Source organism: Pipra filicauda, unplaced genomic scaffold, assembly GCF_003945595.2.
Source record: "Pipra filicauda isolate LSUMZ 115617 unplaced genomic scaffold, ASM394559v2 scaffold99_size2403431_pilon, whole genome shotgun sequence".
NCBI lineage: Eukaryota > Metazoa > Chordata > Aves > Passeriformes > Pipridae > Pipra > Pipra filicauda.
In genome coordinates this window covers 745,107-771,947 of record NW_024105197.1, presented here as the reverse complement: position 1 = coordinate 771,947, position 26,841 = coordinate 745,107, and the positions used below count along the sequence as shown (strand labels likewise).

At 36.3% G+C, this 26,841-nt stretch overlaps 1 protein-coding gene across 3 annotated transcripts in view; it reads left to right on the top strand.

Moving 5' to 3' along the window:
- The window catches only part of LOC113997535 (cadherin-12), a 347,586-nt gene that overhangs the window by 275,364 nt on the left and 45,381 nt on the right, over positions 1–26,841 (top strand). For all 3 annotated transcript variants that reach the window (XM_039378099.1, XM_027739466.2, XM_039378100.1), the window contains 3 exons: positions 1,008–1,127; positions 5,727–5,894; positions 21,530–21,717. In XM_039378099.1, the coding sequence (XP_039234033.1) occupies positions 1,008–1,127; positions 5,727–5,894; positions 21,530–21,717 (476 nt within the window). The remainder of the gene's footprint in view (positions 1–1,007; positions 1,128–5,726; positions 5,895–21,529; positions 21,718–26,841) is intronic.

Genomic DNA, 26,841 nt, shown 5'->3' with positions numbered 1-26,841 from the left:
GTGGGGATTACCCTCACCCCTGTGCCATTTCTTATGTAGTCAACCCTCATTTGCTCCAAATCAGCACTGAAAATTCCAACATTCAGTGGCACAGAAGATCTTAGGAAACAATTCTTCAATGCTTATGGGAAAGCCCAACTGTGTGACTGTTCGTTTTGCTGAAGACTATAATTTGAACACTATTTTAATTATGGGGCAGTGGGTAAATGCAAGTAAATTGCTTAGCAACCACGATGGACAAGACGTTTCTGCAGACTATTGCCATTTACAGTGAGTTTTCTATCTTCAGGTGCATTTCTTTTGCTCTGTGGGTCCCTTTTAAATTGAAATGCAAAGGAAACTGCATTAGGTCTGGTCTATAACCATGGCTGAAAATAGTGTCAATGTCCTCCTTCCACAGTACTTCTGTTTCCTACTGAGCTGTACTGGTAAGGCAAAGAGACTCAAGTCTGGATTTTGAGGACAACTGGCTGAACTAAACACCTAATTTCATTCTACAGTAGAAATATGAATTCCACCCTTAGGAGACTGCAGTAGCTTTTTATGGTGTTTAGAGTTTGATTCATTTAATTTCACTGGAAATTCAGGAACTGCTTGATCAAATGCTTGTTTTAGAGGCAACTTTCATTTTACTTCCACAGTTGTCTACTTTTTCACAAAGTGGAGGGATATGCTCCTTCTTCAAAATTCAGTATTGAGCTTCCCCAAGCCTCCATCCTGTATGTGTTTTGTAAAAAGTTTTTTGCAAATAATGCTTGCATCATAAACTGTTTAGAAGTGTCTTCTGATGGTGCACTTATTTACTTTTCTTCCCCATTATGTCTCAGTTATCACCTAGATGGTTCCTGACATGGAGATGAAGAATTAACTGTGTTATTCTCACCTTGTTTTTAATGGAAGTGGAACAGCAATTGCAACAGGATCCATGAGCAACAAGACTAATATGCCTGAAATTTCCCTGATCATTGCTCTATGCTAAAAATGTGATTACCTGTGTTTCTTTGCAGGAGCGTATGTGCTTCAAGTAAAGGCAACAGATGCTGATGATCCCACTTATGGAAACAGTGCTAGAGTGGTTTACAGTATTCTTCAGGGGCAACCATATTTCTCCATTGATCCCAAGACAGGTAAATAGTTTCTCAGCAACCATGAAAGATTTAAGCTTTGTTTTTTGATTCATGTAGACAGTATCAATAGATCTGGTTGAAAGCCATTTGGGTACAAAATGACAAACTCAGAACTGCCAGTAGATGGATAAGCATTTTTTGGGTTGTTGTTGGCTTATTTTGTCATCTCTTGCATTCTAGTGACAATTTTGAGACATAGCCTTGGTAGTTATTTAAAGAACCTAAAATTTCATACTAAGTCAGGCCAGAGATCCATGCTACCCTGTATAACACTTCCAAAAGTGATGTCCTACTTAGCTCTAGTGAAGGATGAAGAATAAGTGTTTAGTGATGCACCCTCAGCATACTCTTCTAGTCTTCAAAACCTTGTTCCTACAAAGTTCCTGGGTGACTAGCAGTGTTGAAGTAACTAAAACTCTGAAAGGATTTCTCCTTTATAACTTTTCCACTTCCCAGTAGAGCATGGTATCTGTGATAAACATTTATTCTGATATAAAACTAGTACACTTAAATAGTTTTTAACCTCTGTGGGTCTAAATGACACAGCTGCCCCTTTACTCCCTTTCTTTACTAACCTATTCTTTTTCCGTCTTCTTGTTGGATATAAACAAACCACGTGAAAGTGGAAAAGCAAGCTTTTATTGCTATTTCAGGGAGGTTAAACACATGAAAATATCTTCTGAAGAGCAACCATTAGACGGGTGCACTCTAAGGCCTCCAATCTGATATGTGGGGAGTACTTTTTAATGCTATAAAATTGCTCTTCTGATTTTAATGCGAGGGCTTTTTTAACACAAAGCACTTGTCTTAAAACAGATAACCTCTCATATCTTTTCTCTGCAAATTCTGTTTTGTTACGAAAATGTCCATTTCCACCATTAAACTGTCCTTTCCGCCCAATTTTCTGACGTGTTTATGAGGTCAATATTGTTACTTATGGTTAAATGTCTCTAGGTTTTTTAGATTCAGTATTCCAGTCCATCTTCTGACCTCAGTCATACTATTGAAATCCAAATTAATGTCAGCAAGAGTATTGTTGTTAATAATTATTCTGGAGGTTTTTCATGAAACCTGGATTTTCTCTTCCGTGTAAGTGAATGATCTCCCGTTGAATTATGGATCAATAACTTTGCAAAGCACATCTTCTGGCCCAGGTTTCATACATAATATTTGCAGTTTTCAGCAGTATAATGGAGGCCATACTTTTCTGCATATTTGATATTGATGACATTTGAAAACACACAAAAAAATCAAATTTATTCAGTTCTGTAGTTTAATAATCTTTACTGTAAAGTCTTAAGGTAAAAGAATTTACAAACACTCAGAACATCATTATATGCACATAAGACCTCTATATTATAGTAAGCCCTTGATTTAAATTTGGATATTCTTTGTGAAGCTGAAGTTGACATACCGACATTTGTAGCCCTTTCTTCCCATGGATTTTTACATCTACTTTATTTTTTCTATTTTTGAGGTAAGATAACTCTAAATCACATTTGTTCTGTCCATATGAACCACTGATTTTGGAGAAAATAATATTTCTCAGGGTTTTGTCTAAGGTTTTTGAAATGGAGTAGGCAGAAAAAGGAAAATTGCCTATGAATTGCTAGAAATGAAAATTACTCTCATTCATTTTTTTTTGCTGAAGATAAAGGGTTTTTTAAGGAAAAAATATATAGAATGGGCTTACACTTCCAGACAGGAATAAATAGTGGGTGATTTGGAACTTTTCTACTACAGTGATAGCCCATTCTTCATTTTCTGAAAACCATGTGAAATATTTCTGAGGAAGCCACACAGTTGTACCTAGAACAGATATATCAACCAGATAAACTGCATCTTCTCCTCACAACCTGCTATGTGTTCCATTTTTTCTGTAATCTTTTTCTGTAATCTTTTTGGACTTCAGTAAAACTTTGGATACTGCTTTTTGAAAGAAAATGCCCAACACAGAGCTGATAACCATGTTACATGATGGGTGAGCAACTTGCTCACAGATCAGGTACAAAGTTATAGTGACTGGGGTAACATCAGACTGGCATCCAGTCACTAGTGGGGTTCCACAGGTCTCCATCCTCAGCCCAGTTCTCTTCAACATCTTCATTAATAACTTGGATGCAGGACTCGAAGGAATACTAAGTATGTTTGCAGACAACACTAAATTTGGGAGGGGCTGTCAACTCCCTTCAAGGGCACAAGGGCCCTGCAGAGAGACGTCAACAAATCAGAGGGTTGAGCAATCATCAACCATATAAGTTTAACAAGGGAAAGTGCCAGATTCTGCACCTGGGATAGGGCAGTTCTGGTTGTGGGTATAGACTAGGGAATGAGATACTGGAGAGCAGCTCTGTAGAAAGGGAGCTGGGAGTCCTGGTCGATGGCAAGTTGAATATGAGTCAGCAGTGCCCTGGCAACCAGGAGGGCCAACCGTGTCCTGGGGGACATCAGGCAAAGCATCGCCAGCTGGTTGAGGGAGGTGATTGTCCCACTCTGCTCTGCACTGGTGTGGCCTCACCTTGAATATTGCATGTAGTTTTGGGTACCACGATATAAAAAAAAGATATTAAGTTACTAGAAAGCATCCAAAGGAAGGACACAAGGATGGTGAAAAATCTGGAGAGAAGGCCTTATGAGGACCAGCTGAGGACACTTGGTTTGTTCGTTCTGGAGAAGAGGACACTGAGGGAGACATTGCAGTCTTCAACATCCTCTTGAGGGGAATGGGAGGGGCAGGTACTAATCTCTTCACTCTCATGACCAGTGACATGACCCAAGCAAATGGCTTGAAGCTGACTCAAGAGAAGTTTAGGTTAGATTTTAGGAACATGTTTTTCACCCAGGGGGTGGCTGAGAGCTGGAACAGGCTCCACAGGGAAGTGGTCACAGCACCAAGCCTGTCTGAGTTCAAGAAGCATTTGTACAATGCTCTCAAGCACATGGTGTGATTCTTGGGTTGTCCTGCACATGATCAGGAGTTGGACTCCATGATTCTGATGCATCCCTTCCAACTCACATATTCTGTGATTCTATGATTCTATGTTATTTTGTATTGCTAATATAACACAAGAGGTCTTTCATTCTTATAGCTCTTTTCTTTTTAGAATGAGCATACCAAGGATGTTATAAAATACTGTGGAACACATAGGCTCCACAATGCCAAATTATGGATTAAGAGAGATTCAAGAGGAAACTTACTAATGTTCATTCTATTTATAAATTATTTTTTTTCATGAATCTCACATGAATACAAATAAATTTTTGCAGTTTTATAATTCAATATTTCTGTTCTGGAACAACTGCAAGCAGGAGAGTATATGCCATCCTGAGGAAGGAGAACAGTGATTCCTAAATAGGTTGTCATTATCATCTTGTTACAAGTGGAGAGAAAGGAAATTGTTATACAGTTCAGTTCAGTGGGAATTTTTGATAGGTCCCAGAAATAGCAGATTTAGGTCAAAGTTATTTCTATACTCTGAAAAAGTACTATAAGCTAATGGTTCCTATTCTTATTCATTAACAGAGCAGTAGTTAGTTGCTATAAAGATAAAAATTATCCTTAAAATTTGTTTCTTGTCATTTCAGACCCATTATAACACCAGAGTAGAAAAACTGCTTTTAGTCTCTAAAGGTTTACTACTAGAAAATAATACTTTCTAAATCAATAATAACAAGGAAGAGTCATACTTCCAGTTGGTTTATCTTTCAGTTGTGCATGTTATCTGCACCAAAGTGAACCTAGCCATTTTCTGAAAAATATTGCTGAACATATAGCATTTTTCAATGCTATACACACTTGTAAAATTTTGACAAAGAAATGCATTTTCTCCTACACATTTTATTTCAAGAAAATGGTTTGAGTGCCGGAAAGCTTATAGCTTTATATGACCTTATCAGCTAATTTTTGTATTCAGTAGCATGTGTCTCTCTTTCCCTCTTCTCTCTAAGTCTTCTTTTTATCCTATACATTCTTAACATATCAGAAGGGAGATTATGGCATACTACTTAGATATCAGCTGCCCCAAATCACTGAAGATTAAGAGTCATTGTGGTAATGTCTTACCAGGATACTTTAATTACTTTTTTTAAGGAAATGCCCCAAATTTTCATTGCATCTTTGTGCTATATCAAGAAATATTTCTCAAGCAAAGGAAGAGTCTTCTAGTAAAGACCTCCTTTTGTACAGATGAATGTTGTCTCGGCCTACAGTAGTTTAAATTTGTTGGTAAGTGATTGGTGGGAAACAACTGAAGATGCAGGCTCTGAAATGCAATGCCATCAGATCTGTCCACCTTTTTTTGTACTCTATACAAGGAAGAGTTCCTCCTCTCTGATGTGGTGAAGCTATCCCTAGTGAAAATGCACCATTCGCTTTCACCCATTTGTCTCCTCTTGAAAAGACAAAACAGTAATTTTGAGTGGCTGAATAGCTGACGAACACACTTTTGAAAAGTCTGAGTGATTTGCCTGTGTTTCTTTGTGAACTCCTCTCTTGTCAACCCTTTCAGAAGAATTCTATTCCTGGTCCAAGAGATCCAGTATTAAATTGTAAGAGCCCTTTGTTTACTTGTTCCTTCTCTTTCCCATTTCTTCTTGTAGGTGTAATAAGAACAGCTTTACCAAATATGGACAGAGAAGTGAAAGAACAATATCAAGTTCTAATCCAAGCCAAGGACATGGGAGGACAGCTGGGAGGACTAGCTGGTACTACCACTGTAAACATTACTCTCACAGATGTCAACGACAACCCGCCCAGATTTCCTAAGAGTATGTAGTATTCCAAAGCACTAATTTTCTAATAAGTATGACTGACGGTATTAATTTTAAAAATCCTTTAGATAAGGAACTGAGATTCTGGAAAAAGAACAGTATATGATGAAAAAAAAATAGAATTTCCTTGGTTTTTAAAGTATATAAAGCTCAATTTGAAATTATGAGTTGAATGTTTTAGAGGAAATATATAATCATTCCACAGGACCAGCCTGATCCTAAGAGTCCATTTAATTTACATTATAGAAATGATTTGTGAAATACTATTTTGTCAAGGGAAACTGGGTGAATGCCTTCAAATGACAAAAGGTTATAACACTTCCAGGTAACTTATGTGTACCAAAGACAGAGCTAGCTTATGCTAAACATTATTGTTATGATATTCAGAAACAGATTTTAATGCATCTTGGCCCAGAAGACTATATCTGTCCTTGAAAATACTTGCAGACTCAAAATAGTGCTCATCCGCTGATAATTTATTGTTTCGCATTAATTAGTTTAAATGAAGCTTTTCAGAAGAATGCTAATTTAGAGTTTCATAGTCTGGGTATGACTAGATGGATTGTTACTTACTTCTCTCCATAAATTTATTGAAGTTTTGTGTATCCCATACTTTTGAAATGCAGAAACTAATCAAGCATAAACATGGTAAAAATATACAAACTTCACATAATGTCAGACAGTTTTCATGACACAGAGAAAGCATGGAATATATCATCCTCTTTGAAGAAGATAGCCTTGAGGTCTTATTTAATGCATGAACTGCAGTTATGACATCTTTGCCCAATTGTTGCTATAAAGGAGTAAAAAAACACACACAAGAGACCAAGCTTGTCCTGTGCTTTGCATGCTAATAAGGTTGAAAACCTTTTCTTTCTATTATATCAAATGTCCCAAAAGATGAATTACAGCAGTGACTCTCAACAAAACAGGAGAATAACATTGGAGGTTTGTGTTGATTTTGAAAATAAAAAACACCTAATATGGCTTAAAAGCTAAAACATCAGTGTAGGGACTCCAGTGAACTGGACCAAGCTTGGTAAAGACTTTCTTCTGGTATGTTACAGGCAACAATCCTGATCAATGGGGATTTAATTAGCAAGTCCCATTTTTGGTTAAGTGGTATGTGAGATGATGTGTAGTGTGCCTGAATTTCACAGAGACACAATGCTGATTACAGCTAAACAAAAAGAGCTGATAGAGAAAAAGTGGAGTATGAATTTCTAACATAGCAACTGTACTTTTCAGTTTTGTTCCTTGAAAATGTTGTAGTGATTCAGAATGACTACCTGCCAGGAAAGGGAGTTTGTCATTTGCTTGACTACCATAGCTAAAACAATGTTTGTACAGAATTTAAGTTTATGTGAAAAATAAGCCTTTAAAATCAGGTCTACATAGGTGCCAAGTTCAGGCCTGGTAAGCCCTAAGGACCCCTCAGTGTTGCTGGGAGTTGAGACCTCCAATATCCCATTACTCACTGTTGGTCAAGAAAGCCAGGAAGTGCAGACTGAAGAAAAAGACTGAAGATTCTTTAACACAGACTGCTACAGAGTAAATGTTTTTGCATCACATAATCAGGAGCACAGTTTTGCAAAGGGCTTATGCCAAAGAAGTTCTGCTGTTGGTTACCTTATCAAATAGGACAATATTAAATTTCACAGGATAAAGTTTAAATTTATTTTCTGAACTCAGTTGAGCTGAAAAAAAAAGAAAGATTTCACAGTAGAAGTAGGAGAACATATATTATTAATATTTGGAAGAAACTACATTGATAAAAAATACATTACAAGCTTGCAAAAAAATGTGTCATGGAACACCTTCATCTTATTGAGGGTCCTTTAAGGAAACAGGCAGGTTTGGATGGGTTATCAGCATCCAGTGATGAAACACCACCGACTATCCTGCTGAACATGGAATTTTTTATTTAGAACCTGTGTTTTTGAACATATTCAGTGGGGAACTCCCACCTTGTATGTCTCATAGTAATGAAGAGTGTAACACAGGGGAAACCTCTAAACGTTACATATTTCTGTCAGAGATGTTTGACCTGCGGGTATCTATTGGCCCACATTTCAGAAAACTGATACTTCAGAAAACTGATATTTTCTTTAAAACTAGTAGAAAAAAATAATCTGAATGATTTTATTAGCAGAAATTTATTTCCAGAAGTGTTTCTGCCTTGTCTGACTCTTCATAAGTACACTAAATTTCTGAATTACTGGGTATGTTTCATTGTTAAAGATAGAACTTTTCTGTAAATATTAAAATAAATATTTCATAGCAAAGTTTGATTTTTGCAAAAACCGGAAGAAAAGTCGAAGACTGCAAAAGAAAGCACTTTTCCTGTCATAACAATGATGTTCAAGAAATTGAATGAAAATCTAGTATAACACAACATTGCCTTTGAACAGTGAAGAGTGGACAAAAGCTGCTGTTCTGTAGGCATGCATCCAGGTCCAGAAGGGAACTGATGGCCTTTCTCTGTCAGCTACTTATGTACATGATAGCTGATTAAGTAAAAAGATAACTCAGCACATCCTTCCTAGAAGCTAATGATCTAACCCTTAACTCAACAAGCATTGGACCAGTCTGAGCTAGCTGCCAGGACAGCTGTGGTTTGTTTCCAATTCTTAAAATAAGCTTCAAGAAAGAATGGATGGGTTATATTTACTTCAACATTTAAATGACAAAAACTGTATAATTAGTTGGTATCAATTATGCTTTATGGAATCAAACCAATTAAGTGAAGTGATTCAGCTTTTTTATATTGATTCATATTTTGTAAGGGTTTATGCTTTAGTTTTCCTGTCTCTTTCTTTTGTTCACGGATGACAGAGTGAGTGTGAAAGCAATTTAGATAAATAAACCCTTATATACTGAGCAATAAAAGCACACACAAATCATTTTAGTCAAAGGAATAGTATGTCTTTTTATTTTAATATGACATAAATATTCTTTTAAAGAATAAGGCCCTGACATAGAAGAAGTGTAATTGAATCTTAAAATTTATACAATTTTTATTTTGATATTGACAAAAAAAAGAAATTGTCAAGTGTCTTAAGAAGTCCGTAATAAGTTTGGTTCATTTTTAAGGTATGTATTTTTAAGATGACACTGCCTGAATTTACTTTTTTTAATCCAAAATAACTATTTGGCTAAAGCTATGTTTTATCACATCACTTCCAGCTCACAGAAGTCCCTTTTGTGAGAGAATGATTAAAAGCTCTTTTCAATAGAAGAAAAATTAATTAATGTTTGAACCCAATATTGAATTTTGCCTACTTGTGCATGTCTTGTTTAAAAAAAAAAAATCATCTCTCTGGTGGTCAGAAACCATTATCTCAGGGCTGCTTTGCAACCACAATTTAAAATGTTCAGACAGCTGTAGAGCAACGCCTCAACATCACAAGGGCCATTTTTTTTTTGCTGTCATTGGTCTTTCCAGAAGCATCCCAGTGAAATCCATCAAGATAGTTTGCATAAAAAGCATGGCAAATTTCCAGAAATGCTAACGTGTTTGGAAACAGAAACACAAAGATTCATCTTTCCAGTAATGACACTTTAAATAAAGCAAGGTTGAAGGATCATTCCTACAACCTTGTACATCCGTTGCCTGTCCATACTGCAGTAGTTCACAGCTAATTGGATTTATACTTCATGAGTGGCCAGTACAAGGCATACCACAGAATACATTAAATCCTCCACTGGAAACAGCAGAGGAAAAAACAATCTTAAAGAGAAAAGTCCACAAAATAGACAATTCAGAAACCAGAAAAAAATTTTTCATTGATGCAGTTTCAGGAATCTCAGTGCAAGTATAAATGACCTTTATAAATGAGAGCTCGTCCTTTAGTCTCTTAGTTATATAGCCTTTGTGTGGCACTGGAATGACCTGTTATCTGGATGATCTATTGTATAGAACTATTATATATTTTGAATAGGCTTTGAACATTATTACCCTTTTGCATCTATTTTAAGTGATTATTTACTTGCTCATTGGTTATTTTAATAGATTTACTTTCAGGTTATACAATCTGTAGAAATATTTTAAAAGAAAGAACAACCAAGTGCTGAACTCCAAACAGCCTACCTCTATGTACTTATGTATATACACTTTATATATTGAAAAATCTTATCATAGTTATTTATTTATATGTTACTGGAAGCTTAGTACATTACAGAAATTGCACACACATTATTTATCATAGGTTTCACCACATCAAGGCTGGTCAGTTTTGTTAACTCAGTAAACTGAATGTGGCTGATTCCATTCAAGTGGCTTTGAAAAAGTCTAGCTCAGATTTTATTGCAAAATTGGGTTCAGAAGCACAGTGCAAGTAAGAAGTCTTCCGGTTCACATGAGATAGAAAAGAAAATCTTTTAAACCATTGCTTTGGATGAGTGGCCGATGAGAGACAAGTTCCTCAGATAATGGTATCTACTTTTAAAGATTTCAGAAGTATGTAACAGAGATCACACCCAGTAATATATTAAACATCTACAGAAAAGTATTTTGTGATTAGGAAATTATTCTGTTCACTAATCTAAAAAATTTAAATAAGGAAAGCATAGGTTTTGATTTAAAAAGAAGCAATGAAGATTTATTCCCCCTTTACTTGGACAACTTGCTAGAAAACTTACTCAGGATTAAGGTTCAAAGCTCTGATCTGCCTAATTAAGCATTTTAACAAGTCTGCAAAAGTTTCTGAGAAGTTATTATACCCCCTGTAGTTTAGATATGGAAGTATGGCTTCTCTTGGTATTCCTGTTAAAAGTTGTTGTATTTTGTATACAGCACTTGAATCTTCATTGGCTCTCAGAATGACAATGAGTCCATCTTTCATTGATTAAAGAATTTGCCTGGCAGACAAGATACCCTAATTCAGTTCCAGCAACTAATTACTTATTTTATACCAATTGGGAGATACTTGTACAGGACAGGTGGACAGATTTATTGCAGACTAGCTTCAGGCAGTGATTAGTTGGGTGACTGAGCCAGAGGTTGCTTTGAATCAAAAAGGGAGGGAAGGTCAAATCCTTGTTTTCTTCATCTTTGTTAGTTTTCTAACGACTATTTCATAAAACATGAAGGGAAAAAAGCATCAGTTTGGTTTTGTTAACAAAGCTTATGTTGTTTAATGTCACAAAATCTTAAGCAAGTCTGATTTTCATTTACCTGTGAGTTTTGAGCTAACTAAAGCTACATTTTTGAGTTGAACGTATACTTTAATCAGCCTTTTCAAAGAGCGATAGAAGACACAAATGCAAAGACTACAGAAATAGGCTCATGCAATTACAAGCCAATCATGAAACCAGCAGCCATGCAGACGTCATTATAATTTTGGATTTTAATGCCTGTGACTCACTTAACTACATCTTTAAAATCAGCAAAACTGTAGTCAAATAAGTACAATAATAAATACTAGCTGACCAGTATTTGCACAGTACTCTTAAAGGAATCAGAGGAGGAAAAAGAGTAACTCCTCTTCATTCCAGGTTCCTTCCAAGTCTCACACCGCTCTACTATTTGCATTTCTGTCATCTTCCTCTGGCCTCTCTTTCCTCCTCACCCTGTCTATCTGACAGGAGGAGAGCTGTAACTCCCCTTAAGCAAGACCCAGAAGGACCACTCTGCATGCAAGCCACAGTGTGACACAAAATGGCCATTTATTGAACATGGATGCCGGCTTATAAAGGGAGAGTAGGGACCCTTCTGGAACAAAGGGTGGAGACTGGAGGAATATTCAAGGAGTGGCCAATCAGGGTAACAAGGGGCAGAACTTATCCCAACATGAACAAATGAGAAACTATCTCTAGGGGGTACTGTTGCCACAGGGTTGGATGAATAGGGAAAGTGTGTACATAGAACCAATAGGAAACAAGGTAACAGGGGTACAGAGAAGGGAATCATACAATCTCATAATAAAACATATTTCGCCAACAAGAGAACAATTGTACAACTAAGTAAAGTGCCGGAAACAAACACTTTCGTGGTCATGATGATCATGTCTTGTGCATGATGGTGTAGGTGCACTCTGAGATGTTTTCTTCCTCTTCCTCTGATCTCTCCTCATTAAGTCTCTTCCACCACTCGTAGGACTCTCTTGGGGCACCTCCAACATCTATCCTTACATTCAACATGGACTTTTGTGTCCCCTCTCCTATAAGAGGTACAAATTTATTCTTGATCTCATTTTCATCTTATAACTACAGTATGGTCATCTCCTTCTATTCCATGAGTGTTTTTTTTTCCTCCCCAATAATAGCACTGATAAAAGAATTTATGCTTTGTTGGGTCACTTCCAGCTCTGAGTTTCTTCACATTTTGCTCTACTGAAATCAGGATTCTTCACCATCCCAGATAAGCTCTTTTCAGCTCTGTCTTTCTTGGTTTGGCCACTACCCTGTCAAACAGTTCAGTGACCCTTGCCTGCTGTTTCCATTTCACTCACCTGAGTTAGCTACATGTTTGACAACTAGTCATAAAAAAGCCTCTGTACCTTTCTTTTTCCTGCACCACCACTTAATCATTGCAATTATAGACATTTTTACACAGACCAAAAGAAAGTATACAATGGCTTATTATATTTCGCTTTTCAAAGCAAAAGAAGGACATAGGAGTGTCAGAAAAAGTTCCTGGATATTTAAATTGTCTATACTGTTAGTCTTAGAACAGTCACCAACACCACGTAAAGCTTTCTCAGAGAAATTCAGGGCATTTGGAGAAATTAATACAGAACAGGAACTATTTTCTACAGTCACTTTCAATGCAATTGACCTATTTTAGTGTGGGTAAAAGAGTTTAGTAACATGGAAATAGGCCATTCTATACTGGCTAACTTCTGGGACAGAGTACAGCTGGAACATGATTTTTTTTGTACAGTTGTAGTTTATTTGAGCCTATGCTTTACAATCCAGGCCATGCAGCCCACCTAGGGTCACAGCACCCCACAGTTAAGTAGACTTCTGTCACTATTTGTGTGTATGTAACATAAAGGGGTTAACATTAAATTTAACACCTATAAAATTTATATTTACACTTATGCCAACTTTCTCTTATTTTTTTCCTTATTGCTTTCCACATCAGAATTCTTCACACACTTTTAGTAAGAATCAATTTTCCCCCAAAGGTGGATGTAGCCTTAGTAAAAACTCCCTAGAAAGTTCTTTTCTTTTTGGTAGCTGTCACTGTTGCATGATTTTAATCATAAAGCATCTTGAAGAGTGAAACATTTTATTCAGACTGAACAATGACACAATTGCCAACTAAAGCATAATATTTGGAAGAAAACTGAGAAATAAACTGGAGGGAGAAATATTCAATTACCATAGATTCTCAAAACACTAAATATTTAGTCAATTTTATGTCTTCTACCCTTGTATTGCTTTTTAACTCTCTAAAGAATGCAAAACTAGCAAAGGCTACCTAAAGACTTTTTGGAGTACAGACTGAATAAAGCAAAACACTTGTTTAAACCTCTAAACTGAGAGAGACTGAACCCTTAGCTGCAAAGTAGCGCATAAAACCAAAGTAGCTATTTCCTGATACTACATCATAGCGAATGAAAAATATAGGTAATTTCTATTGATGTAAAATGCAATGCTCTGATTGTATTGTTAAGCAATAGTTCGAGAAATACAAATGACCACAATAGTGGTTAGAAGTTAAATGTTATCTGTTGGTCATAAAATTCTGTTGTTAGTCTATACTTATCAAATTCATTTCCCTCCTATCATCATCTTTAAGTGGTAATTGATCATTAACATAAAGATTTATAGGTAAATTATTTTTGAACACATCATTATCATCATAGTAGATCATTATTATTAATAATTGTATTTTACACCTGCTACCTTCTGTAGAGAAGGTGTAAACAAATATGGTTTATAGAAATTCAACAACCTTTAACAGGAATCATGTCATTCATTCCACTATGGTGTGTCTTCTGTGAGGAGTGGTGAAGAAATTAGTCATTCAAAACACAGAGAGTATTTAGATCAGATGCATGAAATTATCCACAGTAACCTTGGGATGTCTTGAAAGTCCCATGCATCTCCGCCTACTCTCTGATATTGAAAAGTAACTAGGGCTACAGATTTAACAGCATGGGGTTGCCTTGCAATGCTTTGAGAATTGTTTCCAAAGTGACTCTGACTATAGTGTCACTTGCTGCATCACTATCAGTTCTGGCAGCATCTGCCTTTTTCCCTGAGGCCTTCCATCCAAGTAAGAAATCAATATATTCTTTCTGCTTCTAGCTGTGGTGGGCTTGCTTTCTGAAAATTTAGAGGCTACAGGGCAGCGTAAAGTGAAACAGACCATATGTAATTATTTAATTATAATCACAATAGTTTAGGCTCACGATTTTCAAAAATACCTAAGAACCACACTTCTTTTCAGATTTTCAGGAGTGCTCCACTTCTTGTAAAAGCATTAAATGAGATGTCCAAGTGCTTGCAACAATCCAAATGTTTCTAATGACTTTAAAATAGGAGCTAAGCTGAAGATACCAAGCAGTTTGAAACTGTCTTCTCTGAGTACAAAACATACTTTTAGTTGAATTTTTGCATAAATAAAGCTATAAAAATAAAATGAAAATAACAGAAATATTCTAGAGGATCTGTCTCAAGTTTTTTCTGGAATTCATGACAATTATTTAGTTCTCAGTGGCTTCCACAGAAAATTTGTTGATTTTGTAGATGTGATTGCCAATGCTCTCAAGAGAAGGATCTAGAATTAAGCACTCACTACTTTTACATTTCATTGCAAAAGAAGCAGTATTTATACAGAGAGTTCACCTTTAAACACTTAAATTGGAAGACATAAACATCACTTATGATAAATTGATCATACTTGCTGTAAAGTATAAGAGATTATAAATGAAAAATGTTCACTTGCCATCCTATTGTATCACTATTTTTCTTATATCACAGATTAAATCACAAGTTTTTAAGGAAACTGCATACAGTAACCCAAAATTTCAAACAAACTATAGTAAACAATTATGAACTTGTACTGGATGATTTCACAGTTGTATCTTTAAAAGTAATAATTTTCTGCCTCAGCCTGTGCCAACATGGTGAAGAAAAGTAATACATAGGTCAGGCAAAAGCATTTGTATGTACCCAATAAGTATGTGAAAATCAGAGCTACACAAGGAGTTTTTTGAGTAATACTGATGTTGAGACTGCTTTGTTTAGGTGATTTTAGGGTTGCAACTGAGGTGTGACTTGGAGGACTAAAGGTAGGAACCTAATTTCCTTAGTCGATGGACAGAAAAATGATTCTTCCAATATAGATGATTTAGAGTACCTAGCTTAGATCCTAAAGTAAATGGTTTGACCATATTCTTAAGGGTGAATGAATTATTGTAGCTCAAGTGTGTTATTATATTTTGTGCCAGAGTGATAAAGAAAATATTAAAAGGCTCCCACGAGATATCTCAGAAGCAGAGCATTACAAAATCCGTGTCCCTTTCCTGACAATATACTTTTTATCATGTTAATGTTTCACATATGTCATGCAATTTAACTTTGATAGAGGGAATAAGTCTATTGATTTACTTCATGGTGATGGTGATCACCAGAATATTACCAACAGACCTAACTGATAAATCCAAATTATATGCTGCCTGGAATTCTAAAACAGGAAAGACATTTTCTCCTGAAAATTTTTTTCTATCTGTAAGGCATGCTACACCTTGGTAATTCTTCATAACCACTATATAACTTACATAAAACCCAATTGATTAAAGCTTTTAGATTATACCCCAAAAAAATATTTCTCTCACTGTACTTTGGAGGTTTTTTTATTTGGTAATAAGTTCTTAATCACTAGACTGGATATTAGCAGAATTTATTGGTCACGATATGTAATGAAGCTGATCATGTGGAACTAGTTTTCCACATAAGCCCTCAGAAATACAGGAAGCACACTATCTAACACATGAATGCATTGGCAAAGGTAGACTTCACAAAAAAAGCAAGTGATAATGTTGTGATCTCTCCTATACAATAATAATAGCATGATTAAAGCAGTTACTCAGGAACTTGATTTGTTATCCTCAGTCAGTAGGAATTCAATTCCATGTCATCTAGAAGAAACCCTTAATTATGAACTCAAGGAATTTCTAGAAATTATTTCTTCCCCACTTGGTAAAACTGTGGTACCATAAAAGAAAATTTAAGATCTTCAAAAAAGATTAAGTATTATTCTTGCATCAGTATTAGGACACACAAATCTGAGAGTCCACGGCTCCAAACAACTGTTTCTATAATTATTTCTACATTACGCTGTTAAACAGAATCTCCTTTATTGTATTTGCAACAACTAGCACACTTTGGAGACAGAAGCTGTGGGCTTGAATATCTTGAGCTGAGGAACTGGTATTTCCAATTTCCTGAATCCTTGCTCCAAAAAGTGGGATATTAGTTTCTGTAGAATTAGTCTCTGACATGCAATGGGAAGGTTTATTTTTAGAAAGCTTTGTGACAACAGCTTATCAGTAGAAAAAAACAGCAAATGAAGTTTTTCAGTATACAAAAATTATACCATTATGATGGACATTATTTTTTGCTTTAGGGAAAGAAGAAAGAGGATAGCCTCAAAAGCATGGTCTGCTAGTTCAACGCAGGGGCTGATAGAGTCCTGACTCAGCAACAGCCCGTTCTGGGGAAGCTCCATCATGTGGATTATCCTACACTAGGGCAGGATCAAACTCAAAAGGGGTTTTGCTTCTGCTCATTTTCCCTTAAAGAAGTGGGAACCATTGGACATCCATGATTTCTGCAGTCTTGGGAGATGTACCTTTTTACAGGTGTGGTCTTTGGAATCCAGAGCAGAGAACCAGGATTTTTTAAACATGGTTGTGTTATATCTAATGAGGCCATTAACTCAGAGCAGTGGGTTAGAGGCTGGAAGGAGCCTTGCCATAACTGAAGTTTTACAAGCCTGTCCCAGGTCATGCGTGACCTGCATCAGAGCACATGGTGACCAAGCCTGGCCTTGCTCTTCCCTATACAAGGTCCCAATCCTCTGCAGGACCCAGAGCCTCAGCTAGAAGAGGCATGAACATGCTATGCTAAATCATATCTCCCTAGTTTTAGGAGTATACACATCAGATACCGGTAATTATTAGGCTGATTAGCTGTAGCTGATGTAGCAGGTTTAGTATCTTGAATAACTGCTTATATTTACACTATCCTTTACCTATTACATTGTTGTTAAAACACCAGCAAGTAAATATGAACAGTTGTCCTATGTTTCTTCCTAAACAGGTAGAAATCAGTGCCCTTATAACCAGGTCAGGATAAAACCTGAAATGTCTTGATAATTTAAACTAGCGAGAATATTATATTATACATAACCTGTTGGTTTGCTGTGGTTTGTTTCGGTTCATTTTGGTTTGGCTTGATTTTCCTGAGGAAACATTAAAGATTTAGATGAAAGAGAGATAAATTCTTTTATTTCAATGTTTTTTTCCTTTAAGATTCATGGTATCATTATTAACTGCAGTGTGCAACATGGTGACAGATTAGAAAAAACGTTCAAATAGCATTTACAGCTCTTTGATTGAATGCCATTATGAAGTTAGCTTAAGCCCTTAGATGGTAACCTGGATTATTTCCTAATGATTGTTTTGCTGATGAGAAGTAATAATGGTTTTCATTTGTTATTCTTACCAGAATTGAAAACCTTTTTTGTAAATGATGCTGTACTGTAAACTGCAAGCATGGAGAGACAAAGAAACCCAAAGCTCTTTCTAAGTAGAAAACAAACAAAAATCTCCCAACTCTCTTTATAAGTAAAAATCAAACCCAAGAACAGCTTTTGAGCCTTAAAAACTAAAACTAATCTAATCATGTCAAAGGAACTGTAAATGTGTGCTGCATTTCAGTCAATATGACTGATTACCTGTCACTTACTCAGCTCTGATTTCTTCCCACTGGGCTTTGAAACCATCTTTGTTTCAGAAACTCAGAGGCGGTGTGTATGAATTGTTAGCTCACCTCTGCCTTGGTTTTCTGAATGCTTTTGGGGCTAAGTAATTAGCCCTGTCAGTTATTTCAGCCTAAAAGCTTCAACAGCATCATTGCTCATTTATTTTTATCATCCTCTTTGATGCTTCTCAGCATGAAACAAAAGATCTTGACCAGGGAATATTCATTGCTACCAGCTTTCCTATATGTAAAAATTTTCTGACTAGCATGCAATATATGTGACTAAAATCAGCAAAAGGAGAGCTAGTTGCAGAGTCCAGTTTTGTACTGCAGTTTGAGGAAAATAAGGGCTTGCTCCTTTGGTACCTTTCATATCACTCATCTCTTACCAAAAAAAAGGACCAAACTTAGAAAATGCATTTAAAAGAGACTTATACAAGTAGAAAAAAGATTTTTGTTGGCAGAGAAGTCACATGAGACAATCAACAAAATTTGACAGAACTGTTTGAGCAGCATAACCTACTGCTGTATAAGTTTGTCAGAGCTGCTTGTTCCATCATTCCTGGAAGCTGAAGAGAACAAGGTTTTCAGGACCTTTGGGAGTAAAAAGCTATTACTCAGGCTGTTTCAATATACCTCTATAGCAAATGGAGGTAGTAGTGTATACAGGCAAAATGGACAATAAAAACTGAATAATGCTAAACTGTCACAGCATGTCCACAGCAAGAAATAATGTCTTCTGGAAACAGAAAAATAAAAATCTGCAAAACTGTCTTTCTGTCTGATTTCATGTACCACATGTATTGATCATTTCAAATGTCCTCTGTACAGAGACCAAGCCTGCCTGAGTTCAATAAGTGTTTGTACAATGCTCTCAGGCACGTGGTGTGATCTTTGGTGAGTCCCGCACAGGGCCAGGGGTTTCACTTGATGATCCCGATGGGTGTCTTTCAACTCAGCGTATTCTGTGATCCTACTATTTGGGGAAGGGAAGAGTGGGAAGGAGGTTTTCATGCTATATATTATATTCTCTTGAAGTTTTTCCCTGAGCTGGCAGCACTATACATTATTTGTTTTCATTTATTTTGTTCTGAAAGTATGTTGTCACAGTAGCTTCATTAACAGCTTCCGTATGTTGTGAATATTACAGGAGGACAATGGCAGTGTAATTACATACTACATCTTCAGAAATCTGACTCTTGTAGAGTTGAAGACTACTTCAGAGTTTCAAATTAATCTTAATGACCTCATTTTATTGCTGCTGAATTTCTGGAAATTATGAAATGCCAAATGCCACTGAAAATAACTGATAAAAGCCTAAACAATCTGAAATTAATAATGTAGTCTTTCCTTGATTTCATCTAAGTCCCACACACTTTATAACCAGTTACAATATTTTATAGAGAAATGTTTGTTTTAATGAATCTGAGGGTTTTTCAAATCGCTAAGAATAGATCAATTAGATAAAGATGGAAAAATCCATTATCATATGCTCCTGTATTTCACATTCACCAAAACTGTGGCTGTATACAGCAAATGTAAGCAATGATTTTTGTCGTCCAATATAAATGGCTGCAAAAGACATGGTCATCAGGGCTAGAATTATTTTGAGAAAAATATAAGATTCAAGTGTAGGCAAAGGTTTTTTGGGTCTCTTTTCTTCTACCTTTTCTGCATAACTGGTAGAGCAGAGACCCAGTAATACACGTATTTGTAAGTGACTATAAATAATAGGAGAATTTGTGATTGTGTCATGAATACCATGTTAAAATTTTATTCTTTACTGAATGTTTTTTATTGAAGTACAACTAAGAGATAACTGAGACTATCTTGTCATGATACTATTTTGCATCACAGTACTCCTTTCCTGCTGTTAAAACAACACTAAGAAGTAGAGTTTCTTTTAGTACATTCCCTCGCCAAAAGAAGGACAAAAGGTTTCTTTAGTATATTCCCTTGGAAAAAAAGTAGTGAAATGATAATTGCACAATCTTTAGAAGCTCAGTTAATGGGTAATACAAAGCTATACATGGCAATGTCCAAACATGAATGCTGACACAAGCCACCTTTACTTACAGGGATTCTCTCTAACACACAAAGCAAATTTTGCCTTCTGGTATACTTTGCATACTGATGGGCAGAGGGAGGAAGCAGACAAAAGAGATTTTTTCAGAGGAAATCAAACAGACAATTATATAGGTACCACAGCACAAACTACTAGCTCACAAAAGAGTAGGTTTGCTCCTAATCCAGCAGTGCAAATGTCATTTTTTTCCTCACCTGGAAATATTGTAAAGCTGAAAAAGCTGACACTGTGCATTGTAAGGAGATGACAGGGAACAGCGTCTACTGTTTAATTCAGTGGCTGGATGTGAAAGTCATCTATCCTGCTGATACATAATATACAACTTCTCAGAGCCTCATTTTGTGATGTGTGACTGAACCACTGCCGGGCAGAAATCTCTCAGACATCCCCCTAATATGCCTCCCACTAGTCACAGCTGCGTGCCCTGCTATGCTGTTGAAAAAGAGGTGTAAATTTCCTCCTACGTGTTCAGGTGTAGAGGAACTGATCAGGCCAGTGCTGATGTTTTCTGAAGGGGTTGCTCTGTGAGAGCTGCGGACCATTGACCCAGGAAAACCAAATGATGGGGTTAGGTTTGTTGAGAGCCAGGATGAAGTGAATCAAACATCCTGGGCTCCAAATCAGCTCCAAGAGTTGCTGGCAGCAAAGGATGCTGCATGAAGAAAGGTGAGCTGCCTGCTCACTGTAAATACTGGTCATGGTGGTGTTCGCTGGCAGCTGTGCGGAGTATCAACTCCTGTGAGAGGTGCAGCTCAGCAGGGAAGACAGATGCTTTGGGAGCAGTGAAATAAGTCAGGGCACCATGTTATAAACCTGCTGCTACTGCTGTTGCTAAAGTCAAGGCTGCCTCAAACTGCTTTGGACTTTTTCTTTTATCTCTTTGAACTCTGATGTCTAGCGTTTTTCAATGTAGCTTTTTCCCTGAATGAAACCATTTTCGCCTCACATATTGGTAGCAATGCTTATTTTAAAAGTGCGTAATATTGGAATGGAGGGGGAGAGTTTTAAATTTTTTATTACTGCTAGTAGTAAATAATCTGAAAATAACACCATTCAAAGCTAAAAATTAATGTTTAGCTATAAAATTTTAGTAAGAGCACCCTCTGGTGGCTCTAGTATAAACAATACTCATTAAGTCTTCCCCCCACGGAGTTTAACATATATTTATAATACTGACTTCTAAAGAAATGGGTGGAAACCCTTTTTCCACTGAATTTTTCCTTTCAACTGCTATGAAATCCATAGATATATCTGCTCCAAAAAAAAAAAATCAGAAGGAGGAAAATACCTACAAAAATGTACTGTCTACAGTTTAGTTCAAAATAGTCATCCACACATACAAAATTAAAGATAGAAATATAGATATATATCTGAAGATATAGATATGCTAAGGCCTTTAAAGTTGCATTGGATGAAATCTAGAAACTAGGGGAAATCAATGGGTAAAACACACGTATATTTTTCTAATCCTTTGTTGTTTTGATCTCCTAATTTTAGTTGGATTATTTAAGTCTTTTTATTTTGCCCAGGTTCCATGACTTTAATCAGAAATACTGTGTTAATTATCAAGAAATCCCAAGAATGACTGTCTTCCACTTTATCACAGGTATCTTCCATTTAAAAGTACCTGAGTCCTCTCATGTTGGTTCTGCTATTGGACGGATCAGAGCTGTGGACCCTGATTTTGGGAAAAATGCTGAAATAGAGTACAACATAGTTCCAGGAGATGGAGGAAACTTGTTTGACATCACAACAGATGAGAACACCCAGGAAGGAGTCATTAAACTGAAAAAGGTATGTGGCACCAATGGGTGGATGTGCCTATGGCTCAAATGAGAAACCAGGTAAGAGAATTAAACGATAAGCAACTTTACCTTATCAGTAACACAGAGTAGTTTGCCTCTGTATTAGAATGTGTGATTGTGATCATTATCTTAAAAGGCATTGGAATTTAGTCTTTCATTTCACATAGGTGTGACTTTTCATAAATAATGTTGTGACAAAGAAGTAATTCTTATCTCCGTCTAGGAAGTATAATTTCTCTTTTATGGGAAGTTTTCCACCTAAAATCATATGAAAAATGTTGCAGAGCATGGAATGAAAGAGCTATATTTTATGCTTGAGATAATATACTTCATTATGACTTATAAGTATTTTATTTTGAGAATTTTGACTTCGTTATTTTAATAATGAGTCCATTGTACAGTAATGTGGTGAACACAATTTTTATTCAGGGTAAAGGAGTCCCAAATTGTTGCAAATTGCTATGTGCTGCTTCCAGTCTCATAATTGTGTCCCAAATAACTGGTTATCAGATATTCATGCAGGGCAACACACTGCATCTCAGCTGTTGATGTTGCTTTAGTGTGCTAGAATAAGTTCAAGATTACTGAATCTATGAATTTCAAAGATGGAAAAGATGTGTGTCATTCAGAATTTAGTGATTAAAACACTCAGTAGGAGAGATACCAAACCAGGAGTGTCACGTTCTAACCAGTGGTTGTTTTCTGAGCCCAGGTATACATATACACCAGTGATCAACTTGTTCGGTAGAAAGAAATCTGAACCACCAGCTCATTTTGAAAGGCATAGTTATATTTTATAGACAATTCATGCTTGTAGGTGTAAATTTTGTAAAATGAACGCGACTATGAGTTGAGCACTTCACAAGGGTCTGGGAATGAAAGAGTTCTGGACATGTGTATTAAAATAAGCTTTAGGAAAATTGAAGCTTTAGTTCCAATAAAATTTAGAATTTAGGTACTTAAATTTCCCTGGTTCTGACCATGGATCTATATTTGCATTATATTCATTCTAATAATGGAAGTCCTGGATTCAGCCTCTTGACCTGGGAAATACTAAATTATCCATGGGTACATTAAAGGACAAGATGATGACTTACTTTTCTGCTGGTTTTAATGACATAAAATGAAAGCCACTATACCCACAGGAAGTAATTTGTCAGAGACAAAAACTCTTTGCCCTCTTCATACCCTCTCTTCTATTCAGACTAAAAGTTTGAGTGCACTGTTTCCTCCTAATGTGAATTTTTAGATTTTGCTTCATTTAAAAAAACAGTCTGATCACCTTTTTCCCTTTATGCAAGTGACTCAAAAATAGATCCATTTGGAACTGTCAAGCTGAGCAGCTGCATGCCCCTCCATATGCACTGCCAGTCAGAAATGGCAGTGAGTGGGAACCATTGCAAAATGAATATTTGATCATTAAGAGCAGGTTTTTGATAAAATTTAGTTCTCCCTGGATTAGTCCTAAGCCTCAGCTATGCTGCTTGTTTTTATACATAATAGAATTTTTCCATACTTATGGTTCAGTATATATGTACTTGATAGCATAGACAAAGCATTCAAATTGGCAATGCAGGTTCCAACAACATGCATATATTATTTTTTGCTGACAAAGAGCATTCACATATGAATTTGCCTGATACAATTATTTTAGGACCGTCACAGGCAAAATGCTTGACCACTTTTGAGACTGCTATATGGGTAATTACATAGTATCTAACTGAACCACTAACTTGAAAAAAATAAAATTAACACAACCAGTTCTGTATCCAGATATATTAGAGACAGTCATTGGATTTTGCTAAATATATTTAGTCTTTTCATTAACAAGATATAGTATAATCTGAAAATTTAGAGCACTTTTACAATACCAGAACATCAGTTGATGTTGCCTAACATAATCTAATCTATCATTAGATCTCTGTCACTGAACAGGAGGGAAAAAAGTATAATCCTAATCCCTTCTTAATCATCATCATAGTGAGCCTAGGGACAGTTACAAAATGTGAAGATCAGGAAATACCAGCTTTGTTCTATGCAGGAGTAAGGAATATAAACATAACACACAGGTCCTCCAGCAAGGAATGCCTTTATACTGACTCTACACATTGCCTTTCACAAAACTTTTCTCAGGGAAAAGATCCCTTTCACTAAACTTTAAATGATCCAAGTGTTTACAATATTTTGGAATCGTCCACTTAAGTTCCTTGTTGGATCCCAGGCTAAACAAGAGCAATCTAGATTCTCAAAGATATTGTTCACTCAGTTGTCTTTTTGTATTCTCTTCACTTGTAGTAATGTAAATGTGTTTTCATGGGTTGCAGTTTTCAGATTTTCAGAAGTACTGGACATTCACAATTCTGTAGACCACTATTAAAATGCATGCTACCTGTACTGTACAGGTCTGCAACAGCATTATTCATTTGCCTGCAGAGAAGCAATTTTACATTGCATAATGCTCAGAACACTGATTTGACCTGTGGGATTATGCAATTACTTAAGTTAGGTATTCATATAAGCCCTCGTTTAAATAAAATGAAAGCTGGTGAATGAGTGCGACCAACACATTCAATTATTAATTATATTAATTCAAATATGAGTTATCAATAATAAACAGTCAAAGCTACTAATAAAAAATGCTTTAAAAACTGGTTTGCACTTTATTCTGTGTCGTAGCATATTCTGATGTTGTAAGTACTGCAGTTATTCAGTGCTGAGCCATTTCCAAACCATTTATAAAGTTTGATTTTATTTTTCCTGAAAAATTTTTTGCAGCCAGAAAATGTCAGTTACTGCATAGACGCTTTTTTGTTATGTAAAAAAAATGGAGAGATTTCTATATCAAAATTGAGAGAAATGAAGCCTTTCTGGACTACATTTATTTTTGGTGGAAAATATATTTGATGATAAAAAAATTGCACAGGCTAAACTGTTCTTTTCAACATGTTAAATGTGTTGGCAGAGGCAAAAGGCCATTCTCTGCTTCTAGGATGCTAAATGGGCACAAAAAGCTACAGCTGGACAAGTTGCGATCTTAAATCATCTGTTTTGGTTGCTCATTTATTTTTATGGTATGATCTAATATAAGTTTCTCTACTACTACTGTTGTGTTAATTACATACATTAGGAATGAAATAGCTTTTCTTATATTCTACTACATAAATGATCCAAATGCCATTTAGCTCCACTGTGTGGTTAGTACTGTAATAGTTTCCTCTCTAAAAATGAAAAAATAAAGGAAAATAGCATCCCTAAAAAGAGGAGTAAATGCTTGGCTTTAGGATAGTGCTGCATACAGTTCTCTTTAAGAGTAAGAAATATTACTATATTAGGAACAGAATTATAATTTCATACCTTGTGTAGTGCAGTTTAATACAATGCTTATTACATTTGATATTTATGTAATATCTGCCATCCTACCTGAATGCTTCAGCAAACTACAGTGAGTGTAAGCTACCAGAAGCAAGGTGAGAGAAGAGATCATCTCCATCATCTTCATAACAGAGCATAGTGGCCTCAGTTGCGTTCAGTCCTAGGTAAGCTCCAGATTTTGAAATTTTTAATCACAGGCAAAACAGTAAAGGAAAATAGGAGGGTCCAAACTTCACTGAACAGTTGGCACTATATTTATGAAACTAAGGATGAGTTTATACAATAGGCCTAACGTGCACAGAAGCTTTTGAATTAGCTCAGCATGAGCTAATCAAGAAACTGAGTAGGGTTCAAGCACTGAGTTTGCTCTACTTCAAGACATCACTTTACTAATTTGTGCAGAGTGTCATTAAAACACAGTAAAAAAAAAAAATATATTTTTAGGCTTCACCTGGTACTACACTGCTCTACTATACTGCATGAACTTCTCCACATGGCTCAATGGAAGCTCAGGGAACATCTGCATCTTACTTTTTTGTACGTTGTGCATCACTGCTAACTGAACAGGTGAAAAAGCTGTAGCCATGAAATCACAGCATGTCATAGCACTGCATGATGAGAAAGAGTAGTTTTAGTGATGATAAATCACAGAAACTGTGGGGAAGTTGAACAGAACCAGTAGCTGCAGGGAAGTATTTGGAGTGTGTGCTTCCTTGTACCTTCAGGAGCAACTTTTTAAGAAGCTTTTAATTGCAGTCAGCATTGGCTGCTGGCTAAACTGAGTTGTCTTGCTCATGGGACAGTGCATGTATGTAGCACTGGGGCATTGCTATAATGTAAGAGCAGTCTGATAGCACCTGTGCAACACAACAGTGAGCATAATGCAGACTCCTGGTGTCCTTCAGCGAGAACTGCATTAGGGCTACTACTTGCTTTACTACCAAAATTGTACTGATTGCTCATCCCTCACCACCTCTTCTTTTGCCAGAGACAGGGAATTCCCTCCGCAGCTGTGCACATAGGCACTGTCTTCCTGTAATCATAACTCATAAGTTTGTGTGAGTGGGAATTGTAGTTTTGCATTTTGAGGAGGAAGAGCAGGCAATAGTAAGTCCTTCAGTACAGGCAGAAAATGGTGAGCTGTGTGCAGACACAACCACAAAGAGCACGGCACTCAAAGAAGAATGTCAGGAGGAGCACGGAAGAGGAGATCTTCAGTCTCTGTAGACTGCAGATAGAGCTGTTGGGTTTGTATTTTCCTAGAGCAGGGAAAGGTACCTTTGGAAACAGGTGAGGTGCTTGAAAGCAGCAAACAAAACCCCTGACACTGGTCAGCCCTTCCCCTTCTCCAGATACAGAGCACACATGTATTTTGCTCGCTTCCAATCGAATCTTGAAATACTCACTTCGGATTTGATCTTTGTGAATCAGAACAAACTGATGGGATAGTTCTTTTCCCACCCTTGTCATGCTTGTCATCAGAATTCATTATATCTTTCACAACTTTTTTTTTTTCCTTTCAGTTCTTTAATTCTCTCTCTCTTTCTATCTATCTATCTATCTATCTATCTATCTATCTATCTATCTATCTACCTATCTATCTATTTAATAAACAATTTCAGATACAGATGCATCTATATAGCAGCATTTCTTAACTTTTGCCCTGAATGTGGAAATCAGCAACATTTAAAAATGTTTGGTTCTAACACAGAGCTAATTTTATGCTCTCCTAGTCATACTA